The 21,069-nt window shown below is 32.5% G+C and overlaps 1 protein-coding gene across 13 annotated transcripts in view; it reads right to left on the bottom strand.

Moving 5' to 3' along the window:
• The window catches only part of OXR1 (oxidation resistance 1), a 458,899-nt gene that overhangs the window by 28,604 nt on the left and 409,226 nt on the right, over positions 1 to 21,069 (bottom strand). For all 13 annotated transcript variants that reach the window (XM_014855255.3, XM_014855256.3, XM_070481471.1 and 10 more), the window contains 4 exons: positions 15,380 to 15,564; positions 11,482 to 12,236; positions 8,160 to 8,328; positions 4,774 to 4,936 (listed from right to left, as the gene is read on the bottom strand). In XM_014855255.3, the coding sequence (XP_014710741.1) occupies positions 4,774 to 4,936; positions 8,160 to 8,328; positions 11,482 to 12,236; positions 15,380 to 15,564 (1,272 nt within the window). The remainder of the gene's footprint in view (positions 1 to 4,773; positions 4,937 to 8,159; positions 8,329 to 11,481; positions 12,237 to 15,379; positions 15,565 to 21,069) is intronic.

Here is a 21,069-nt window from a genome sequence, read left to right as displayed (position 1 = left end):
TTTTGTATATTTACCAAATCAAAGCACTATCATCAGGAAACAGTAGGTGTCAACAGGCCTCTTACCCCACCTTTACCTCAGGACCTTTCTGACACTTTGTTGAAATGTATTAGGGCATTTCCCTTTTCAGCAAATATCCATACAAACAACCCCCATCAAAAACCAAAAAATAACATTTTTCACAAAATTGCAAAGCCCCCATATCAAATATCATCCTCACTATACATGCTCTACTGACTTCCTGTCATTGGATACTGGCAGATAACCAGATGAAAAGACTTTACAATAAGCAGTACCTTGTCAGATGCAAGGTAAGATTATTAAACTCTCACTAGCAGAACTCATAATTAAGAAACTTAAGATATGGCTAAAAGAACAAGGTTGGAAGAAAAAAAAAAAAAACAAGGTTGAAGCAAGCTGATGTTTTATGTTAACTATATTTATATTGACTAAACTAAAACAATAAAGTGCATATATTAAAGAATATCAAGCTCTCACACATCTTGAGTTATATGCATAGTATTCCTGATTCTTTCTCCCAATATTCAGCAATTTTAGTTCTGATGTATCATCCAGGCTCTTACTCCTGATCACCTTAAAATGTAGCTAACTTTTCTCTTTCTTAGTAAACATAGGTTTCTGCTGCTCTCATCTCTCTCTGGAATTTACTGTACAAATCTCCAATATAAATATATCATATAAAAATCTCTAATATAAATATAAATCTCTCCGTTCTCCCTTCTTTTTCTCACCATTTCTCATTGTTAAATTCCAGTCTTTTCTAATTATCTTCAATAGGATTGACTTTCAATTTGCATATTTTGGAACTGAAATTATTTTAAATATCACAGAATTTTTCTTGCTATCTCAAGTCCACATTTCAGTAATTTGGGGTGCCATAATTATAAATGTTTTGAAACATTTTAAGGTAATGATGGGGATACTGCAGGATCTAGAAAGAGTTAAAAGAGTAAACAGTGGAAGTACCAGAGAAAATAATCCTGAAGAAGATTTAAAAGAAAGATAAATATTTCCAGCTTATCAGAGGATATAGAAAATTTTGTTGTTATTCATGTGTACTGGGAGGAAGAACAAAGACAAATGGGTTAAACTTACAAAGGTATGTTTCTTTAAATTCATTGTAAGAAAAAACTTTCTAACAGAATTGTCCTAAAATGTAAAGTATTGCTCCTTGAGGTAATAAACTCCTTATCACTGAATATGCTAAAGCAGAACCAAGAAGAGTGTAAAATGAGAGAGGCTGGACTGTCAGTTAATTCCAACTTCCAGAGTCTATGGACTTTATATATTATATATTATATAATATACAAAATTATATATATTATTTATGACAAAATATTTACTACAACTGACATAACTTATTTTATGATATGGACCAATTTTGAAAGATGAGTAGAAGTTTTATATCCTATATTAATCTATGCCCAAATTTATTCATTACTCTAATAAATATTTATTGAGAATAAATTATATGCCTGCATCATTCTTAATGCTGAGCACATAGTAGTGTATGAAACTGACAAAACCCTGCCCTCATGGCACTTCCATAGGGAGAGGGACAGGAGGCAAATAGAAGAGCAGTGGAAGTGAAGGTAAGTTTACCGTATGCAGAAGTTTCCCTAATGTATCAATCTCTAGTCAGCAATATATTTCTGCCTAAATAACAGTCGGGATAATCAAGATCTCCACTGAAGCAGAGTAAAAGTGAGTAGAGCAGATAGTTTTACTCAAACAGACTGATGCTCAAGTTGGTTGCCATAATAAATTCATCCTAAATTTGAAGTCACCTCTTCTCCCCTGGTAGGTGGGAAAAAACCCCCAAAATATCACTACACATTTTAAAGTACTCTTATTTTATATAAGTCCTCTAGCCAAATTCCTTTCTTAAAACACTATTTTAACTTTTATAATATTTTTTATGTCATTATACATTTATTTGTTCAAACTCATTGAAAGTACAACACCCAGAGTGAGCCCTACAGTAAACAATGGACTTTGGATGAAAAAAATACTTTTTAGGCACTTAGTAACCATAAGACACTAGACTAGCACTGTATAAGAGAAATACAATGCAGGACATATGCAATCATAAATTTTCTAGTAGCCATATTAAAAAAGAAAAAAAAAGTTAAACTTTAATATATTTTATTTTACCTAATATGTCCAAAATGTTATCAATTCAACATAACTGATATAAAATTAGTGATATTTTATATTTTCTCAACTCTAAATTTTTAAAGATTTTATTTTTTCCTTTTTCTCCCCAAAGCCCCCTGGAACATAGTTGCATATTTTTAGTTGTGGGTCCTTCTAGTTGTGGCATGTGGGATGCCGTCTCAGCACGGCTTGATGAATGGTGCCATGTCCGTGCCCAGGATCCGAATCAGCGAAACCCTGGGCCGCCGAAGTGGAGGGTGTGAACTTAACCACTCGACCACAGGGCTGGCCCCATCAACTCTAAATTTTTAAAATCCAGTGTATATTTATATTTACAGAATATCTTAATTTGGACTAGCCACATCCCAAGTGCTCAACAGCTACACGAGGCTAGTGGCTGCTGTATCTATAGAAATCAGTCTATTTTACACTATAGCACATCTCAATTCAGACACTAAATTTTCATAGGAAATACCTGATCTTACTTGTATTTAGATTTAAGATCATATTTACATTTCATGAAATTTATAGTTGAAAAAGATTCATATATCCAAGTTGTTCCAAGCATATTTAAGTTATCCAATTACTGAATCAAGTATCAGCTTTTAAATTTAAATTAATTAAAATTAAATAAAATTAAAAATTCAGTTCCTTAGTTGCACTAGCCACACTTCAAGTACTCACCACATGTGGCATGGCTACCATATTGGACAGTGCAGCACAATTTCTAGACAATGCAGCAAAAAGTTTCTAGAATTAGAATTCTCTTCCATTTTCTTTTCATCTGAATCAATTCTGGTTGAAAACAGGTGAGGAAACATTTTTTTCTTTAGAAATTATAACCTGCAGAGTCCTCCACAAGAATTGAGGCAGTTCCTCTGAATCAAAATAGTCACTAGTTAAATAATCAATAATAATAGTCTATTATTTCCAAAGTTAAGTGCTCTAACCCCAATAGAGAGAAAACTCCCAATTCCCTTACTTGATTGAATATATTGCCATTCACCTTGCCACTCAAGTTAGAAATGTCACCATTACCTAGTTGTCACTAAATCCTGTATTAGCTAGATAATGACATTTTAAAAAACTTTATTTCATCTCCTTCCACGGTATCTTCAACTGTTGCTACCTTAATACTGGTACACATCTTTGGTCACCTGGGTTATTTTAAAAGCTTCCAAAAGTTAATTTTAAAAACATAGGGATTATTTTACATATGACAACACCAGTGTAACAATCACCCAGAAAAAAATATATAACACCTCCAGGACTCAATAAAGTTCCCTCCTGCCCCTAGCCAACCAACTCCTCAACCCCCAGAAACAGGTAGTCTGATGGACTTTTGATTAGTTTTGCCCTTCTGAGCTTCATGGAAATGAAATTCTACAGCATACACTCTTTTATGTCTAGTTTGGCTTCTTTTACTAAACATATTATCTGTGAGACTCATTCATGCTGTTGCCTGTACCAGTAGGTCTGTTTTTTATTACCATGTTACTTGGAATTTTATGAATATTCCAAAATTTATTTATCCACTCTTCTGACGATGGGCATTCAGGTTGTTTCCAATTCGGGGTTATTGCAAATAAAGCTGGCAGCATGAAGATTAATGATGTTAGTTTAAGTACTAAAAGTCCCAAATAAATGCTCAATACATGTTTACCTCTTTCCCTCCGTTATATTGGACTTACAGTAGAAACTGATGTGTAAACACGACACAGAGTGGACTTAGACACACTCAAAATTAGGTTTGCATTTTAAACAAAAGACATGCCACGTATACCTTCAATCACTATACATGTTAAGCACATGCACAATAAATTAAAATCACATAAACAACCACGAACATTAACACCAAATGGATAACAAAAGTTGATTCCATTTATTATCACATTTTAGCATCTGCTCTATATTTTCTAATGCATCAAGAAGAAATTAATTCAGGCAACTGCAACAACAGAAAAACCAGATACTGTCACACTATCAATCCCACAAAACAAAGATGTATAACAGGATATGCAATATTAAAGGATGTATCTAAAAGAGGTTATAAAAAGTCAACCAGTGTTAATTTGGCCATTTGGACAAGTTCAGTACATTTGAGAACAGAAAATTCTTAGTACTTTGTAAAATTAGTATCGGCTTATTTCCCTTATATTATTGCTAAATTCATGTCAAGATAACGCTTGCATATGGACTTAGAAATAAGTGCTCATTTCTATGAACATGTTAAATAACTGCTGAACCTCCTCTATACAGGAGATATTAAAATGAATCATATCTGAAAAAAAGTCGAATGAAAATTAGTATAACAGCAATTAATATTATTCAAAAATGCAGTCAAAAGTCATTTTATTGCTGACAAGTTGCTTCTCTAGTATTTTAAAGAAAAAGGAAAATGACAAATAGTAATAAACTAAAGTTACTAACCAGATTTATTCAATAAAACACACACACATATATATATGGACAGTGAACCTTTAAAAACATTACTCTTTTGTACAAAGATCACTCGTACTTTGCCTGTTCTATCATAAAGCTACACATTCACACAAAGTGAAAAGATGAATGAAATCTTCACATTTTTCTCCTTACCTCCCATTCTCTTGCTGCTGCTTCATTAGTAGAATCCTCATTTGTTTCAGATTCTTCAATCTTTTTTACTACTATAAATCCAGGTTCTCTGGTGTATTCACCAGTATCTTCTGCATATATTTCTGGACTCCACTGAATGAAGAAGGCATATAAGTGGTCTGTCCTGTTAGAACAAGTGACTATTAATAATAGACCTAGTATTCTGTGCTGTTAGCAAGAATTACAAAATTATATTTGCTAAGTATCTTGACAAAACTTGAAAACTTAAAATGTACATAAAATACACATTATGCTCTATTTAAAAAGATAACAAAGCCCACTACCAGAAAGACATTAACTTAAAAAAATTTATTTGGCTGTGTTCTGTCAAGTTGTTCTGAGAAAACTATTACGATTTTCCTTAGCATGCTTTTCACTAGTTCACATGCTATCCATGGTAATGTTTTTTTCTCTTTAAAGAAACTAATGATGGGAAGGGAAACTGAACCCACAATTTTGACCTCATTCCCAAAATGTTCTAATTATCTAAAATACAAGTAAACAATTTACTAATTGCCTATTTTGAAACCTGAACACTATATAGAATTTTTCCAAGTTAACAGAAATTTAACGTGTTTAACTTTTAAATGATACCAGGAACACACAGTGTATTATTGATTCAGGGATAGATGATCTAATCTTTTAAATCTCTTGTTCTCTTTTCAATTTTGTTTACTACAGTAAAGTTTGTTGTTATAAAAAGATAATTAAATCCCTGGTAAAAACATTCGAGGGTCAAATACATATTTCAAATATCTATGTTTCGTTGACTTTAAAAAATTGAGTACAAAAGTCTCAACTAACATACACCACTCAGTAACAACAGTTCTGGAAGTTATGTTTCTAATTTAATGATTTTTTTTTAAAGTGTTGTTTCTTATGTGCCAGCTAACATATTAAAAGGGTGTTAAGTTTCATCTTTTAGACAATTTGCCTCTACCAAAACAGCAATGTTCATAAATTACATGTATACAATAAAGTTCAAAATCTTAATAAAACGAATTTTTAATGAACATTAGCCAAGGTGCAATGACGTTAAAATGGAAAATTCCATGTAAAAATTAAAATAAAGCCAACAGAAATGAGAAAAACTAAATCTTTGTTAGTTTTAACTAAGATATAATAAGTTAAATTTTTCATTGTCATCTCAATATCACTGGCAAGTCAATATCTGGCTCTGTGCCTTTCAGTTATTTGTGAATTATGCAAATCATACCGTATTTTTAGATTACTCTAATCACATTTTGTTGAATGCACACATTGTACTGCATATTTGGATGGGAAAGGGAGGAAGAAGAATTTCATCATTATATCCCTGAAAGCAGCAGTCTTCAGAGCAGTATATAAAGACTTTCCATGAGGTACACGGACACTTAAGATACTCCTAAGGGAATCGATTTCTTTATCTTCTACTCCCATACGTTACTCTTCACTCATACTAATCTGCCTGAGAACAGTGTGGTCAAGGTATCTTACAGATTTCCTGTTCTCTGCCTTCACTATAGCACTTTTTCTACTTTATTAAAAAAAGGGGCATAGCCTCACCCATGCAAAATTTTACAATGGTACATAACTTAAATTATAAAAACTTTCAGGCTGCCCAAAGTTGGCATTGAGACAAGGAAACGATTCTAAAGGCTGGTTAATAAATCCTTTTGCATATCAGGTGGTTTCTAATTCATTGATTTCCACAAAATTAAAGAAGTTTTTAAAGGAGTTGTTCACTGATGACTACTAAAAATAATTTTAATAAAAGATGATTAAGTATTTTTTGGAATATAAATAAAAACATGTTTAAAGAATGGAGTCACATTCTCATAAAACTCTTTTCAGTCTCATATTTTTCTGTGAACAAAACTTCTCAGTACTTATTAAAAAAACAAAAAATGGAGAGGCTGAATCCTATCTCATGATTTCAATAAACAATATTCATCAAGGGATATAAACTAACTGAAGGAAAGCCCCATCTATTTTATTAAGTCATTTCCTATGATATTATATTTTTTATGTGTAATAATTTATGTTACTTTGATCAACTGTGTATTAATAATAATTGTAATAGTAAAATAAAATTTTCTTCTGGATTTAAGTAACATTTGGAATAATGTAGTTGTTAACAGACAATTTCCTCTTGGATTTCTGCATGTCTTGAGTACTTTGTTCAGCACTATCTTTTAAGTATGTTAGCACAGGAAATACAGCATAGTCATAGAAGGTTGAAGTAGTATCCTTCTGGAGCAAAGGGTAACCACGCTTACTGTACATTATAAAAAGTTTAGGTTTCCTAAACTTATGGTTCTTCTTCTGTAATATAACTCATGGCATGTGCAGCTGTCACCTGGCCTTCTTCACATCACACTATGGGAAATGAGGCTCAAAGAACTCATGAAGATGCTGCTACTCTGACTACTGCTATTGTTGTTACTCTTGTGTTTTTTGCCAGCACGCATCAAACTGAGGCAGACTTCTTAGCTTGCAAGTAGGGTAAACCTTAGACCACCCTTTACTATTTTGACAAAATTTTCAAAAAATAGCACTAAAAATTTTAAAATAAATGTAATAGTAATAATATACACAGATATATAAGTGCAATTTGCTGCAGGGAAATAGAATAGGGAATAAAAATATAGGACCTTATAATAAGATTCTATGAGGAGGTGTAATGGTATAAGTTCAAAGAGGAAAAGTAACGATACAAATTCTAACTATTATAGAAGAGCACATTGAAGTAGTTTTGAAAGGGATAACGGTAGAGGGTAAATTTTTATGCTGTTTAGATTCTACCGGATATATTGAAAAGATCAGTGTAACAGCTTTAACTTAAAAAGTCAATATTTACAATACAGTGATGGCAAACATCCTGTACAATTGCTTCAACTTATGATGAAAAACTTTACTGTGTAGGGGGTATAAAAAGTAGTTTGAAGACCACATCCTTTTAGCAGCTAATTTAGTGTTATGTATATAGGCATTCAATAAGTACTTGAGGAAATTTTAAAAAAGGAAGTATACATCATTACGTGCCTTGAAGTAGGGGCCATACCAGTTAATATTTTAATGAACCTTCTTGCTCTGAGACTTGTTAAGTAAGTTTCTTTACTACTGAAACTAGTTACACATTCATATTTTTTGCATTAAACCACAAAGGTGAATAAAATTAAAAATGGGGTAAATTAAAGAGTATAAAATAGGAGCTAAGTGATTTTGAATAGATTTGATGTCAGGTTTTAATCATAAACTATATATTTCAAAAGTACTTTGCCACTGGTGGTGTGATATACAAAATAATTTTAATTCAAGGAATCTCAATAATATTTTCAAGTTTTTGTTGTTGTTTGTTTTTTTACCTTTCTTGTGGCACAGCAAACCAGTATTCATGTTTCTTATCCCTCTGTGCATACTGTTGCATTGTTGCACTTGCTTGAGATACAAATGTTTTCCTCATTGGTTTTCCAACTCTGAGACATAGGAACTTATGTAACCGATGCCTTCTCTTTTCTTTCAAAAGTGCAGAACCTAGAATTAAGACACAAAGTGTTTCTTCAATTCTGTAACACCATGCTTAAATAACATAGATTAAGTAATGTTTACCTCCAAACTTCGGACAAATAACTACAGATATAACTTCAATTTACTGATACTCATGTAAGTCAATTTTCTTAAGTAACTTGTATTTTTTCCATCAAAGGTAGAGTGACAGGTACAGCAAGACTAATGAACTAACAACCAAGGTATGAAATTAAATTACATCCAAGGATATGAGGAAAAAATGTGAAAGCTTCAGGAATTCTTTTGTTAGATTTTTTTGTAACAACCATGCCAAAGTAATTATATATATATATATATATATATATATATATATAATTCTCTATATATTCTTTTTCAGCCTTCTGGGATTAACATCTAAATAAGTCTGTAAAATTTTTAAAGGTTTACCTTAATATGGTTGTTACAAAAATGTGTAATAATTACAAAGTTTCTGAAACTTTTACATACATATGAAGGTATGATAAAACAATTAACAGTATGCTAGATTCAGCCACCTGGACAGTTTATTAAGGCTGAATTATCTCTAACTCTTCCAACCAGACATGCTGATATAAGGTATATTGAGGGTCTGACAATAGGTTGAATTCAGGAATCTGGGCATTAATTAGCTTACGAAGGTGGCATATTGTGGAGGAAGAAGTACGTAGCTATAGTCAGGAAATCTGGATACTAGTCATGGCTTTTTTTCTGTGTAATATTGTTCAAGGCACATAATTTATCTGAGCCCCAATATTTGCATCTGGTTAAAAGAGTGAACTTTTACCATTCTTCCCACAATTATATTCCACAGTTTTATATTTATTAAATGGTTTTTATATTAGTCACTAAATACCAAAAACTTTGAATATTTCCCTATTATAGACTCTCAAGTTACTTAAAACTAATTTTCATTCTCCCATCTTGCACCCCAAAAAAGAAGATACCTATCTAAACACATTTACCAATTTTTCTCCTCTGAGCATTATGTCATAATAGGACCTCCCCCTCATCAAACCCTACACCCCAATAAACTTACTAAAATGAAAGTAATCTACCACATTATTTGGTTAAACAGAACCCCTTATTTTATCTTTGACAAAGATTTAGAAATAAAATGCAACCATCAGATACAAAGATATCAAATAAACATATTCATGCCAGCATTCTTTACATCAAAGACAGGAAATATCTTAACAATATGAATCGTTAGTAACAACTGAATGTCTTAACAATATGTAAATGGTTAACTTACAGTGCCATTAAAAACCATGTTTTCAAAGAAGTATAATGACAGGGGAAGATGATGACATAAAATGGTAAGTGAAAAATGCAGGATACAACACTACACAAAATATAATCTCTACTTTTTATAAAAAATAAATACATATGTAGATATACGTACAAATAATACCAAAATTGTATATATATGTGCATGTAGATGCATATATGCATCAAAGATAAATATATCAAATGTTAGCAACAATTATCTCTAGGTGATGAATTCCAAGTAATCTTTAGAAATTTTCTAAAAACCTCCTATGTTTGACAAATGTTCGTTAATGAACATTCACTAGCTCTGAACAAAGAAAAAATATTACAAAAGAAGAAATATTCAATCTTTTATAGAACTTGTTTTGAGTAAACAAATTCCTTAACATCTATTGAGTATAATCCTTTGGTCTTCAGGATGTCTAAATTAGATGATGCAAAGAAAATTCAATATTTTAAAAACTGAACCAAACCTGTGTTCATTGCTGGTGAGAATGTAAAATGGTACGGCCACTGTGAAAAAGTTTGGTCGTTCCTCAAAAAATTAAACAGAATTACCATAGGAGCTAGCAAATCCGCTTCTGGGCATATATCCCAAAAAACTGAAAGAAGGGACTGGAAAAGATATTTGTACACCACTGTTCAGAGCAGTATTATTCACAACAGCCAAAAGGTATAAACAACCCAAATGTCCATTAATGAATGAACAGATAAAGAAAATGTGATATGTATAAGGGAATATTATTTAGCTTTAAAAAGGAAGGAAATTCTGACCATTGCTACAACATAGATGAAACTTGAAGGCATTATGCTAAGGGGAAATAAGTCACACAGAAAAGGACATATATTGTGTGATTCCACTCGTATGAGGTGCCTAGAGTAGAGGCAAAAATTCTTAGAGATAAAAAGTAGAATGGTGGTTGCCAGGGGCTGGGGGGAGGGGAGAATGGGAGTTATTGTTTAATGGGTACAGAGTTTCACTTGGGGAAGTTGAAAAAGTTCTGGAAATGGATGATGGTGATGGTTGCATAACAACATGAATGTACTTAACGCCACTGAATTTTACACTTAAAATGGTTCAAATGGCAAATTTTAAGTATATTTTAATAAAATAATTCTGAATTTAAAAAATTAAAGAAATGTTCATATGTAAGTTGGATTAATTTGGAATCAATGTTCCAATAGAATATAAGAAATGTAGCTAAGATAGCTGAGCTACACCCCATCTAATTCATAATGTACTAAGCAGAAGCACTGTATTTTAGAAATAAAGGACTATTATTATAATTTTCATAAGTAAATAGTACCAAAAAACAAAACTGAAAGAGAAAATGGTATTTTACTTTATCTTTAGTGCTGCTTTTTAAAGGAAAACATATATCAGACAACGATGGAACTTCTGGACACTTGGAAGAATTTTAGAAATAGATTTTTATGTCTAATTGCACTTTTTTTAAGATAGGATTTTAACTTATTATAACAAATAATTATTTATTTAACAAATAATTAGGATATTATATGCCATGAAAAAATAAATATTAATACGGTAACATACCAAGAACTAAAAAGAGAAAATGTAGAAATCAAAGATATTACAGTGCTTGTGTGCACTGCCGAGAAACAAATTTTTTAAAGATAGAATGCAGTGGGTCAGGAATATATAAACACGGTGGAAAAGCTGCTCATTATTTGTACAATCCACCGTGGACAGTAGAACTCACAGACCATATACCTGTCTCCAGAGAAACATCAGTCAAGCACTACCAGATTATCCTTCAGAGTGCCCTAAGATACAAGAGCTTTTAGAATCAGTGAGGAAAGAGGGAGACAATATGCAATAAGATGAATTAACTTTATATAATCAACACTTACCTTCGATATCTGCAGTTGCTATTTTATGCTTAATTTCTTTTTCTGACACCTGTTGAATATTTTCCCTTTGCTGTTTAGTTTGTTGCATAGTATGGGTTTTCCAGAGTTTCCGTAGCTCTTCTACCTCTGTCTCTGAGTCCTGATTTTGCTCCTTTTCTTGTTTTCCTTTGCTGACAGTTTGCCTTTGTTTAAATTCTGTTGCTTCACCACAAGGCATACTTCCTTTTTCACCCTCTTCTTGGTGTAGTGAGTTCTCATTAAGATCTTGGTCTGCATTACCTTTTATACTTGTGGTTTGTTCTTTAGAACCTGATATTTCTTGAAAATTATCTGTAGCTTGATCTCCTTTCTTAGTGGCCATTTCAAGATTATTTAAATCAGTTTTAAGAGAAAGAGTCCCAACTTCATTTGCAGACTGTCCAGGATCAGATGTTAAACGATCAGTTGTACTAGTGGACTCCGATATGACTGTCAAACATTCCACCCCACTCTGACTGACAGTTTGCACAGATTCTGATGACGCACCAGATGATTTATCTTGTCGCAGCTCATCTGAAGAGACAAGCTCTTCTCGTATAGGAGAGAGTTCTGATTCTGTGAACACATCTTCAGAAAGAGACTCCTCAGTGCTCCTAGGAGCAGTGCTGGCACTGTCATTACCTGCATCACGGATTCTTGAGTCTATTTCATCAGTATTACTTCTTGTCATTTTCTTTAAATGGCAGAAGTCCCTTCCTGATAAGTGATCTATCTCTCTGTCAGTAAACAAAATTAAAAGTTATTAAACTTTTTAAATTGTAGTATTTTATTTTCCACAAACTTAACACTGAATTAATATCACTAAAAAGGTTTTTTTAAAAGGATAGAGCATAAATCTCTTAGCAGCATATCAAAAAGTTAATTTATTCATATAGACCAAGTAATTAAGTCAAGCTTTTGCATCAAATGCTTAAGATATAGGAAACATTAATGTAAAATTTCCTGAATTAATCTACCTGAAGAGAAGTTGATGATGTAAAAGTTTTGGGTGAAGCTATAATTCTAAACCAAAACTTATTCACCAATGGAATATGGAAAATAAGCTTAGATAAAATTTTGATTAAAATTGTAAATGTCTTAAAGCGAATATACACTGATTCACACATGTGTACATACACACAGTGCATATTTACATTTACACAGAGATTAAAGTAAAATATATGGTGTAAATACAAAGCTGAAAACCAACCTGAATAGAACTAAGGCAAAGGTACTTAGAGGAATTCTTTAGGCTAACAGCATCAACTCTTAATAATAATTCCAAGCAAACTTGTTCAGCTAAACAGTTTAGATATTAGATAGCTGAATGGTTTATAACTACATCTAGAGTTCCAAGTTTAATGACCTTTGTATATTTAAGTGCTAACGTTCAAAAGTTAGAGTAAGTTCTAGAAGGAGGTAGTACAAACATATATAGTATGAAATAAAAGTCAGCAATTTAAAACAATAGTTAAAAGTAGTTTGTGATAAATGGAAATTACATGAGTTCTTAGTGAAAAATATATTAACATATACGCAAGTTTGAGAATAGAAAAGACTGGAAAGCAAGTCGACACACTAAAAACTGGCTGTCTCTGGATGATGAAGCTGGGTAACTCTTTTCCTTTATTCTACTTTTTGGTATTTTTAAAATTTTTTATGAGTATGCCTAATTTTTATAACTAGGATAGGTAAAATTTATTTTTTAAAAAAGTATTAATTAGTTTAAGTCCAATTCATATCTGTACCTCCTTTGCATCTGATTCACCTTAAGAAACACAAGCATCTAATTAATGCTATTAAATATGTAATAGTGTCATTTACTGATGATCTACTCAAACTGCATATATAGAGTCTTGGAACTTGGTAAAAATTTTGAGAAACCATGTTTGTACATTTAGTAAGACACTTAGGTAAGAAACAAAGTTGACAAACCTAACAGGATATTTTGAGGATTAGCCCTGATCCACTGCCAAGCCTCCTCTTTTTGCTGAGGAAGATTGGTCCTGAGCTAACATCTGTGCCCATCTTCCTCTATATTATACGTGGGATGCCTGCCACAGCGTGGCTTGATGAGCAATGTGTAGGTCTGTGCCTGGGATCTGAATTGGTGAACCCCGGACCACCAAAGTGGAGCATGCAAACTTAACCGATGTACCACCGGGCCAGCCCCAGGACACATATTTAGGTAAGTGCTGTAACCTTCAGAGTTAACATGCCAAAAGACTAAATATATATTTATGTCAATGATGCTGCTATTGTTCAAGATAGTTCCAGAATAATACCTTTGAAATCAGCTTCCAAAGCAACAAAAGACAGAAGAAAATCAATCAAATCTTACACTTCTTTTTTGCCATACATGATATGGCAAAACCACTTGATTTATTTATCTGATTTATTGCTAAATACTTTTTCCAATCAATTCATAAGGCAAGATTGAAAGATATTTATTTTTGGAGCAATTCTTTTAAATGTTTGGATCAAATGTATGGTCTTTCCAGGTGACCTGAATGATAAAACAGTGATTTGCAAGAGAAGCCATACAGCATCTTTGTAGAATAGTTACAGATCATTTGGCAAAATATCATAATACAAATGGAAAAGCAGGACAACATAAAGTGAATCTCACCAATGACTGACAATACATACATACATATATATAATCTTATTGTTTCTCTTTTAGTCTAATTCTTCATTCTGTCACCTCTGTCTCATCCCTCTACTCAACCCAATAATCCTTACTTGCTGAAACTGACTTTGGATGATGATCTATAAAAATAACTAAGAGTAGAGGATATCCTAGGAATTATCTGCACCTCTGAAGATGAGTTTACCAAGCTAAAATAATATCTACTGGGTGGAAGGTTTAATGGAGACTGTTTGAAGGGGGGATTTTATTCTACTACAGGTATCCTAATAACTCATGTAGGCTGCCTCAGAAAAAAATAATTTGCTCGTCTCTTCTCCTTTGTAAGTAGTTTTGTCCCACAGAGTTAATTTTAAAACAGCCATCATCATCCCTGTGGGCTAATACAGTGATATAAATTTCAGTATCAGTTAAAGTGAGGCCAGTTTTTAAACTGCACACAAAGTAATGTACAAAGGAATGAAGGAGTTCTATTCTATTACATACCAATTTTCCTCCTTTTTACTTCTTCCTTCCTTTGTCTACCTATCTTGTATGTTCTTCTCTTTTTATTTCTTATTCCTCTTTTTTCTCTCTGCTCATTCCTTTGGTCAAGCACATTACTTTCAAAGGCTGTGCTGACTTGTAGTCTCACACCTATGTTATCTAAGTCATACAAATCCCCTGATCAGTATATTCCAAGTATATTAATTCTTTATATTTGTGCAATTTGTGGGTCTTCTCCCCTCTACTTTATACTTTCCTGAGGGATAAAAATGCAAACATATAAATCAATCAATTAAAAACAAAGCTGCTCTGGCTTTGGCAGTATCAGATCTTTGCTCATGTGGCCTCCCCCAAATCACACACCTGACTCTTCAGGCTCCTCTAAAGAAAATTTGAAAGCTACCCCTGATTACTTATATTACATTAATTTGCTCATAGAAATAATGAAAAATTCTGAATGCTATATTTGAATAAAAAGGGCTGGTAAACATTACCTTAAATGAGTATTATGGGTTACTTTTTAATATTTGGTTCTCTGACCAAATATACAAATATAATCTGAAACAATTCCTAACTATTCTAGGCACAACTAAGAATAAACTTTTCAATACTACATATACCTTTGTTTCATTATTGATAAAATGAAAAACAGCTATAATAAAAACTAATAAAAATACTAAGAGTATTAGACCAGGGTCAACTATCTAGATGCAATAAAATTGCAAAGAGTATAAATACCACTCTTACATGGGTAAGGATTCCTTTATTTTGCTATCCAAAATTTCTTTGTACATTGCAGCTGACATCACCTCTTCCATTGGACACATGATGCCATATTCCTCACAGCCATTCTCTTGAACCAAGGGGTCAGTTTTATGTGGATCAAACATTATATTATTTGGTGTAACTAGCAGCACACCACTGACTGTGCCCTAAGATGAAAAAGAAAATAACATTTAATCTCCAAAGCTTAAATTTTCAAAAAAGTATTCTAGCTATTTTTACTTTGATTTTCTTCTGAAGTTAGGCCATCTACTACGTATAAAAGTAGTACATTCAAGCACTATGCATTCTCATGAAAACATTTGTAGTAAAATCCAAATTTTCCCAGTAAATTCTCCTTTTTAGCAGAGGCAAAATACAAACAATATCATATTCACCCTCAAACGATCAAGTCAGGAATTAAAATTTGCAGCCTCAGTAAAACAGTAAGTTATATCTGAAGGTAACTTCAGCAATGTAAGAAAGGATTGTAAAGTCCTGCAAGGCATGAGCCATGTTTTACGTTAATTTGCATACTGCTTCTTGTGTTGTTCCCTCACTACAAGTACCAAATATAATTTCACGTAAACAATGCAGATCTAATAATGTGTTGATAGTTCAATTCATTATAAAAGGAAAATAGTATAATCTCTTTAAAATACCTTAAAAAAAATCTCTGTTTCACTTGTCTCTGCTACTACCTAGCTTTGTGACCTTGGGAAGCAAAGCCTCTGGGCCTCAGTTTCTTCATTTGTAAAATTAGGTAGCTTAGGTGACCTTTAAGGTATACAGCAATCATTTTAATTTAATCATGAAAAGCTATTAAATTTTAAATACATTTATAAAAATAGCGATGCAAATATGAAGTCCAACCCTCTCATTTTACAAATGAGCAAACTAAAGTCCACAGAAAGCTGGCTCCACTAATATCAGCTAATATTTATTGCATGCTTTGTATGCATCATACTTTACATACGTTATTGTAAATCTGATCTTCATAATCATAGTTCTGAGTATACAGGTGGGGAAATTAAGGTTGAGAGAGGCCAAGCAACTTGTTCTAAATAATAAATAACACAGCTAATAAGTGGTAGAACCAAGATTGAAAATCCAAGTAGTTCATGCTTTTTACTCTAATCTCTCCACATTTGAGTCACAAACTATAATCACTTCAACTCAAGTGCCAAATATTCCTAAATTCCATTTTTAAACTCCCACTCCACTATATTCTCTAAACATATAAATGAAGAGCCAGACAGAATTCTAAAAATAAACCAAATAGTTACTTCAAAGTTTTTTCCTGAAGCTATTAAGGAAAAGAAAAACTGAAATCCCGTTTGATTTGGTATCATACCCTCCTTCCAAGTCCATATTCAGTTCTGTGAATTTACCTGGTTCAACTTTAATAACATAAAATTTAAATTATGACAAACACCACCTTTAAAAATGATCAAGTAAAAAAAGAAAATCCTACTAAAAATGGTCAACCAATCACAAATGGAAAAAAAGTTACTGCAGATGTTCAAGATAAGAAAACATGTTTATCATTTACACTAACTGCATGCAATACTGGAAAGAAGAATATGTGTATGTGTACATTTTGGTGGGGGAAAGGGAATGAATCTGAAACTCTGTATAGCATTTCTCGAACCACTCAAATAAGGAGTAACTTTATATAAACCATAGCCTAATCATCTTTTGATCAATATTTTAATAAACAGATTTATATACATCAGTTTGTATTTCTGGATCACAAGACAATTTAGGTTAATGAGAGACGGTAAGGTATGTTGTAGCGATATTTACACTGCCAGAGATAATCCAAGAGATAGATACTCAAGAGTAGAGTACATACAATGCAACAAATCTAAAAGACTTTCGATCTTTAATACCTTCCTTTATCTCACCTTCTATAAACTAAGTTATTTGTTAAATGAAACCAAGCAATTAGTAAGGATTAAGGAAAGCAAACTCCAGGTTCTCTGAAATACTTCAGGTCATTCTTGATTTCATAAATTTCACCTGAGCATTAGTTTTAAATGATGATATAATATTTGGTTCACTGGCTTAACATCATATATTATCTTTCACTTTAGAGGATTATCACAAAGACAATGATTACTAGGTATGCATGATAGAAAAGGCACAGTGTAACGTTAATGCTTTAATTCACCATACATGCTAATATGATAATCTTAGTAGCGTAACTATAGAAATCATTTGAAAAGCCTTTCAAAACTGTGCTTCTACTTGCTGGGTTAGAAGGGGCTTGAAGCCCCACATCTTAACACTGGACTGATCAAGCTGCTAACACTACTTTCCAGAAATGGACCCTTATTGCTACTATTGAAAAGATGCACTGATGTATTCTTCAAGCTTCCTTCTCTCTGCCTGTAGCTGGGGCTCTCTGAGGTATTCTGTCAGATGTCATTCTCCATAAATCAAAACAGTTGGCCATGAGAGACATTACTTCAATGTAAAATTCACAAAAATCTCTTGAGAAAGTAACTTCTCAAATTCTTTAGACCAAGACTAAGTCTGAAATCATAAACTCATGCCAAAGCATTTGCATTTCATTCTTTTCTAATACTGTTTCATAAATCCAGACATATTAACAGAAGCAAGATCATGCTGTAAGAGGTTTCCAATTAGAGTATCTTCTTGATCCACATGACCTTTGGAAACTTTAAGCACAGATTTCTCTTTAGTGTTAATAACTTCCAATTCCTTATGTGCAATTACCTAACTAATCTTCTAAGGAGACACTATTTCTATTAGAAAAAAAAGCCTATCTGTAAAAGTTACCACTTACATTACAATATAAAAAATAAAAGACTATGTCTTAGGAATTCATCCCAGCAAACAGAAAAGCTTGTAGTACTGATTTTTTTTTCAGTCTTAAGTCCACAGTAATCTAACCATTATAGTTACTGTTGATAAATTTCCCTAATTCTTATATAAATAACCTTTACTACAATCAACCTGTGGGAACTAGAAAGAAGAAAAGATGACTTGTATGAGAAAACATCTTTTCCGGCTTACTTTCTTCCATGAATTAGAATAAACAGAGCTAGCCTCCAACGAGAGATTATGTTCCAAGAACAAAGGCTGTAAGCCATTCCTAACTCTGCCAATGACTTTATGTTTGCTTTGATCCTGAAATAAAATTTTTATCCAAATACTAACTGAAATTCTGCTTCTAGTCAAGAACTAATTCTACCTAAAACTACTAAAACAAATACACACACAAAATACATGAAATAACTGTTTTGAAATACTGAAATCCTGGGCAGTGATACCTGAATAAGGGGAAATAAAAAGATGAGCTCTACAAATGCCCCAGCATACTGAGTGGATAGAGTTTCCAGGCCACAGGCAGAGAAAGGAAAGGAGAGATGAGCACTTCCCACTGAGCAGGCTTTGTGCATCTACAGAGGTTTCTTTTTCAAGCTTCTGGCTGAGCACTGACTGCCACCTATATGTACAGCAACTACCCAAGGATGAGACGAAGCACTTGAAAGAAGCAGAAGAAACAAGCCCTAGAGTCTACAGAGTCAGGAATAGTTTGTGTTCTCATGAACCAGAGCAAAAAATCTTGTAATTTACAGAGTCTCAGAATACTCAGAAGGGTATTGTCTCAATAAGGGGGAAAAAGTAGCTATAGCTTTAAGGCTGCTCTAGTCCTGCCTAATAAATCTTAAAAACATGCTATGATAGGATCAAGCTGTTTCCAAGAAACAACTGTGTCACAGAAAAAAATGCAAGAATATGTATAGAAATACAAAAATATCCAGTACTCAACAAGATAAAATTCATAATATCTGGTATCCAATCAAAAATTACTAAGCATGAAAAGAAACGGCAGTGACTCAACAATGAGAAAAATCAACGAACAGAAACAAACACATAAGTGAGAGAGAGAAAAGAATTGGGAGAAGACACTAAAATAATTATTATAACTATATTCCATATATTCAAGAATATAGAGGAAAGATGGTACATGGTAAGTGAAACATGGAAGATATGAGAGATCCAGTTTGAACTTATAGAGAAGAAAAATACACCGGATGGAATTAATAGCAGATGAGACATGGCAAAAAAACATTATGAACTTAAAAATATAGCAACTGAAATTATTCAAAATGAAAAGCGAGAAAGAAAACAAGGAACTGAGTATCAGTGAGCTATGAGGAACGGTATCAAGCAGCCTAAAATATGTATAATTGAAGTTCCCAAAGAAGAGGAGAGGATGGGAGAGAAAAGATATTTGAAGAAATATGGCTGAAAATTTTCCAAGTTTGATGAAAACTATAAACCCATAAATCCAAGAAACTGAATGAACCCCAAGAAAAACAAGTATGAAAAGTACACCAAGACACATCATAATCAAATTGCTCTAAATCAATGATAAAGAGACCATCTCAAATGTAAACAAAGAAAAAAATTAACTTTGTACAGAACACCAAATATAAAAACAATAGAAGACTTCTTTTCAGAAACAGTGCAAGCCAGAAAACAGATGAGTTCTGAAAAAAAATCTTTAAAGTTCTGAAAGAAAAAGAAAACCCTATCAACCTAAAATTCTATGCCTAGTAAAAATATCTTTCAAAAATAATGGAAATGCCAAAGATATGTAGATAGCAAATAAACATGTGAAAAGATGCTCAATTTCTTAAGTCATTAGGGAAATACAAATTAAAACAATGAATTAACACTAAAGACCAATCAGCACGGCCAAAATCTAAAACACTTACAGCAGTGAATGCTGGTGAGGATGTGGAGCAACAACAACTCTCATTGATTGTTGGTAGGAATGCAAAATGGTACAGCCACTTTGGAAGACAATTTGGTAGTTTCTTACAAAGTGAGACACAGTCTTACCATATGATCTAGCAATTTCACTCCTTAGTATTTACCCAAATGAGGTAAAAGTTTATGTCTTCACAAAACTTGCACACAAATGTTTATAGAAGCTATATTCATAAGTGCCCAGTTTGGAAGCAACCAAGATGTCCTTCAGTAGGTGAATGGATAAACTGTGGTACATCCACACAACAAAGTATTATTCAGCAATAAAAAGAAATGAGCTGTTAAGCCATGAAAGACATAGAGGACTCTTAATTGCATATTGTTAAGTGAAAGAAGCCAATCTTAAATCATACAATCATACTGTGTGATTCTAGCTATATGACACTCTGAAAAAGGAAAAACTATAGAGATAGAGAAAAGGTCAGTAGTTTCAAGGGATTCAGGGGTAGGGATAGATTAATAGGCAGTGTATACAGGATTTGTAGGGCAATGAAACTGTTCTGTATCATACTGTAATGGTGGATACATGTCATTATATATTTGTCAGAGACCACAGAATGTACAACTCAGAGTGAATTCTAATATAAACTATGTAAACCCACTTTAAATATAAAGACACAGGCTAAAAGTAAAAGAATGGAAATGATAAACTATATTAACACTAATTGAAAGGAAGTTCAATCACTTGTTAATGTTAAACCATGTTAACACTAATCAAAGGAAGTTCAATACTAATAAATTAGTATTCATCAAAGTAGATTTCAGAGCAAAGAATACTACCAAGAATAAAGAAGGTATTTCATAATAAAGCAAGCCAATTCATCAAGAGAATATAAAAATCCTAAACATTTTTACACTTAATAGCA

This window comes from Equus asinus, chromosome 12, assembly GCF_041296235.1.
Source record: "Equus asinus isolate D_3611 breed Donkey chromosome 12, EquAss-T2T_v2, whole genome shotgun sequence".
In the NCBI taxonomy this organism is placed as follows: Eukaryota; Metazoa; Chordata; class Mammalia; order Perissodactyla; family Equidae; genus Equus; species Equus asinus.
The sequence above is the reverse complement of the archived record's forward strand: the minus strand, read 5'-3'. Positions and strand labels throughout refer to the sequence as shown.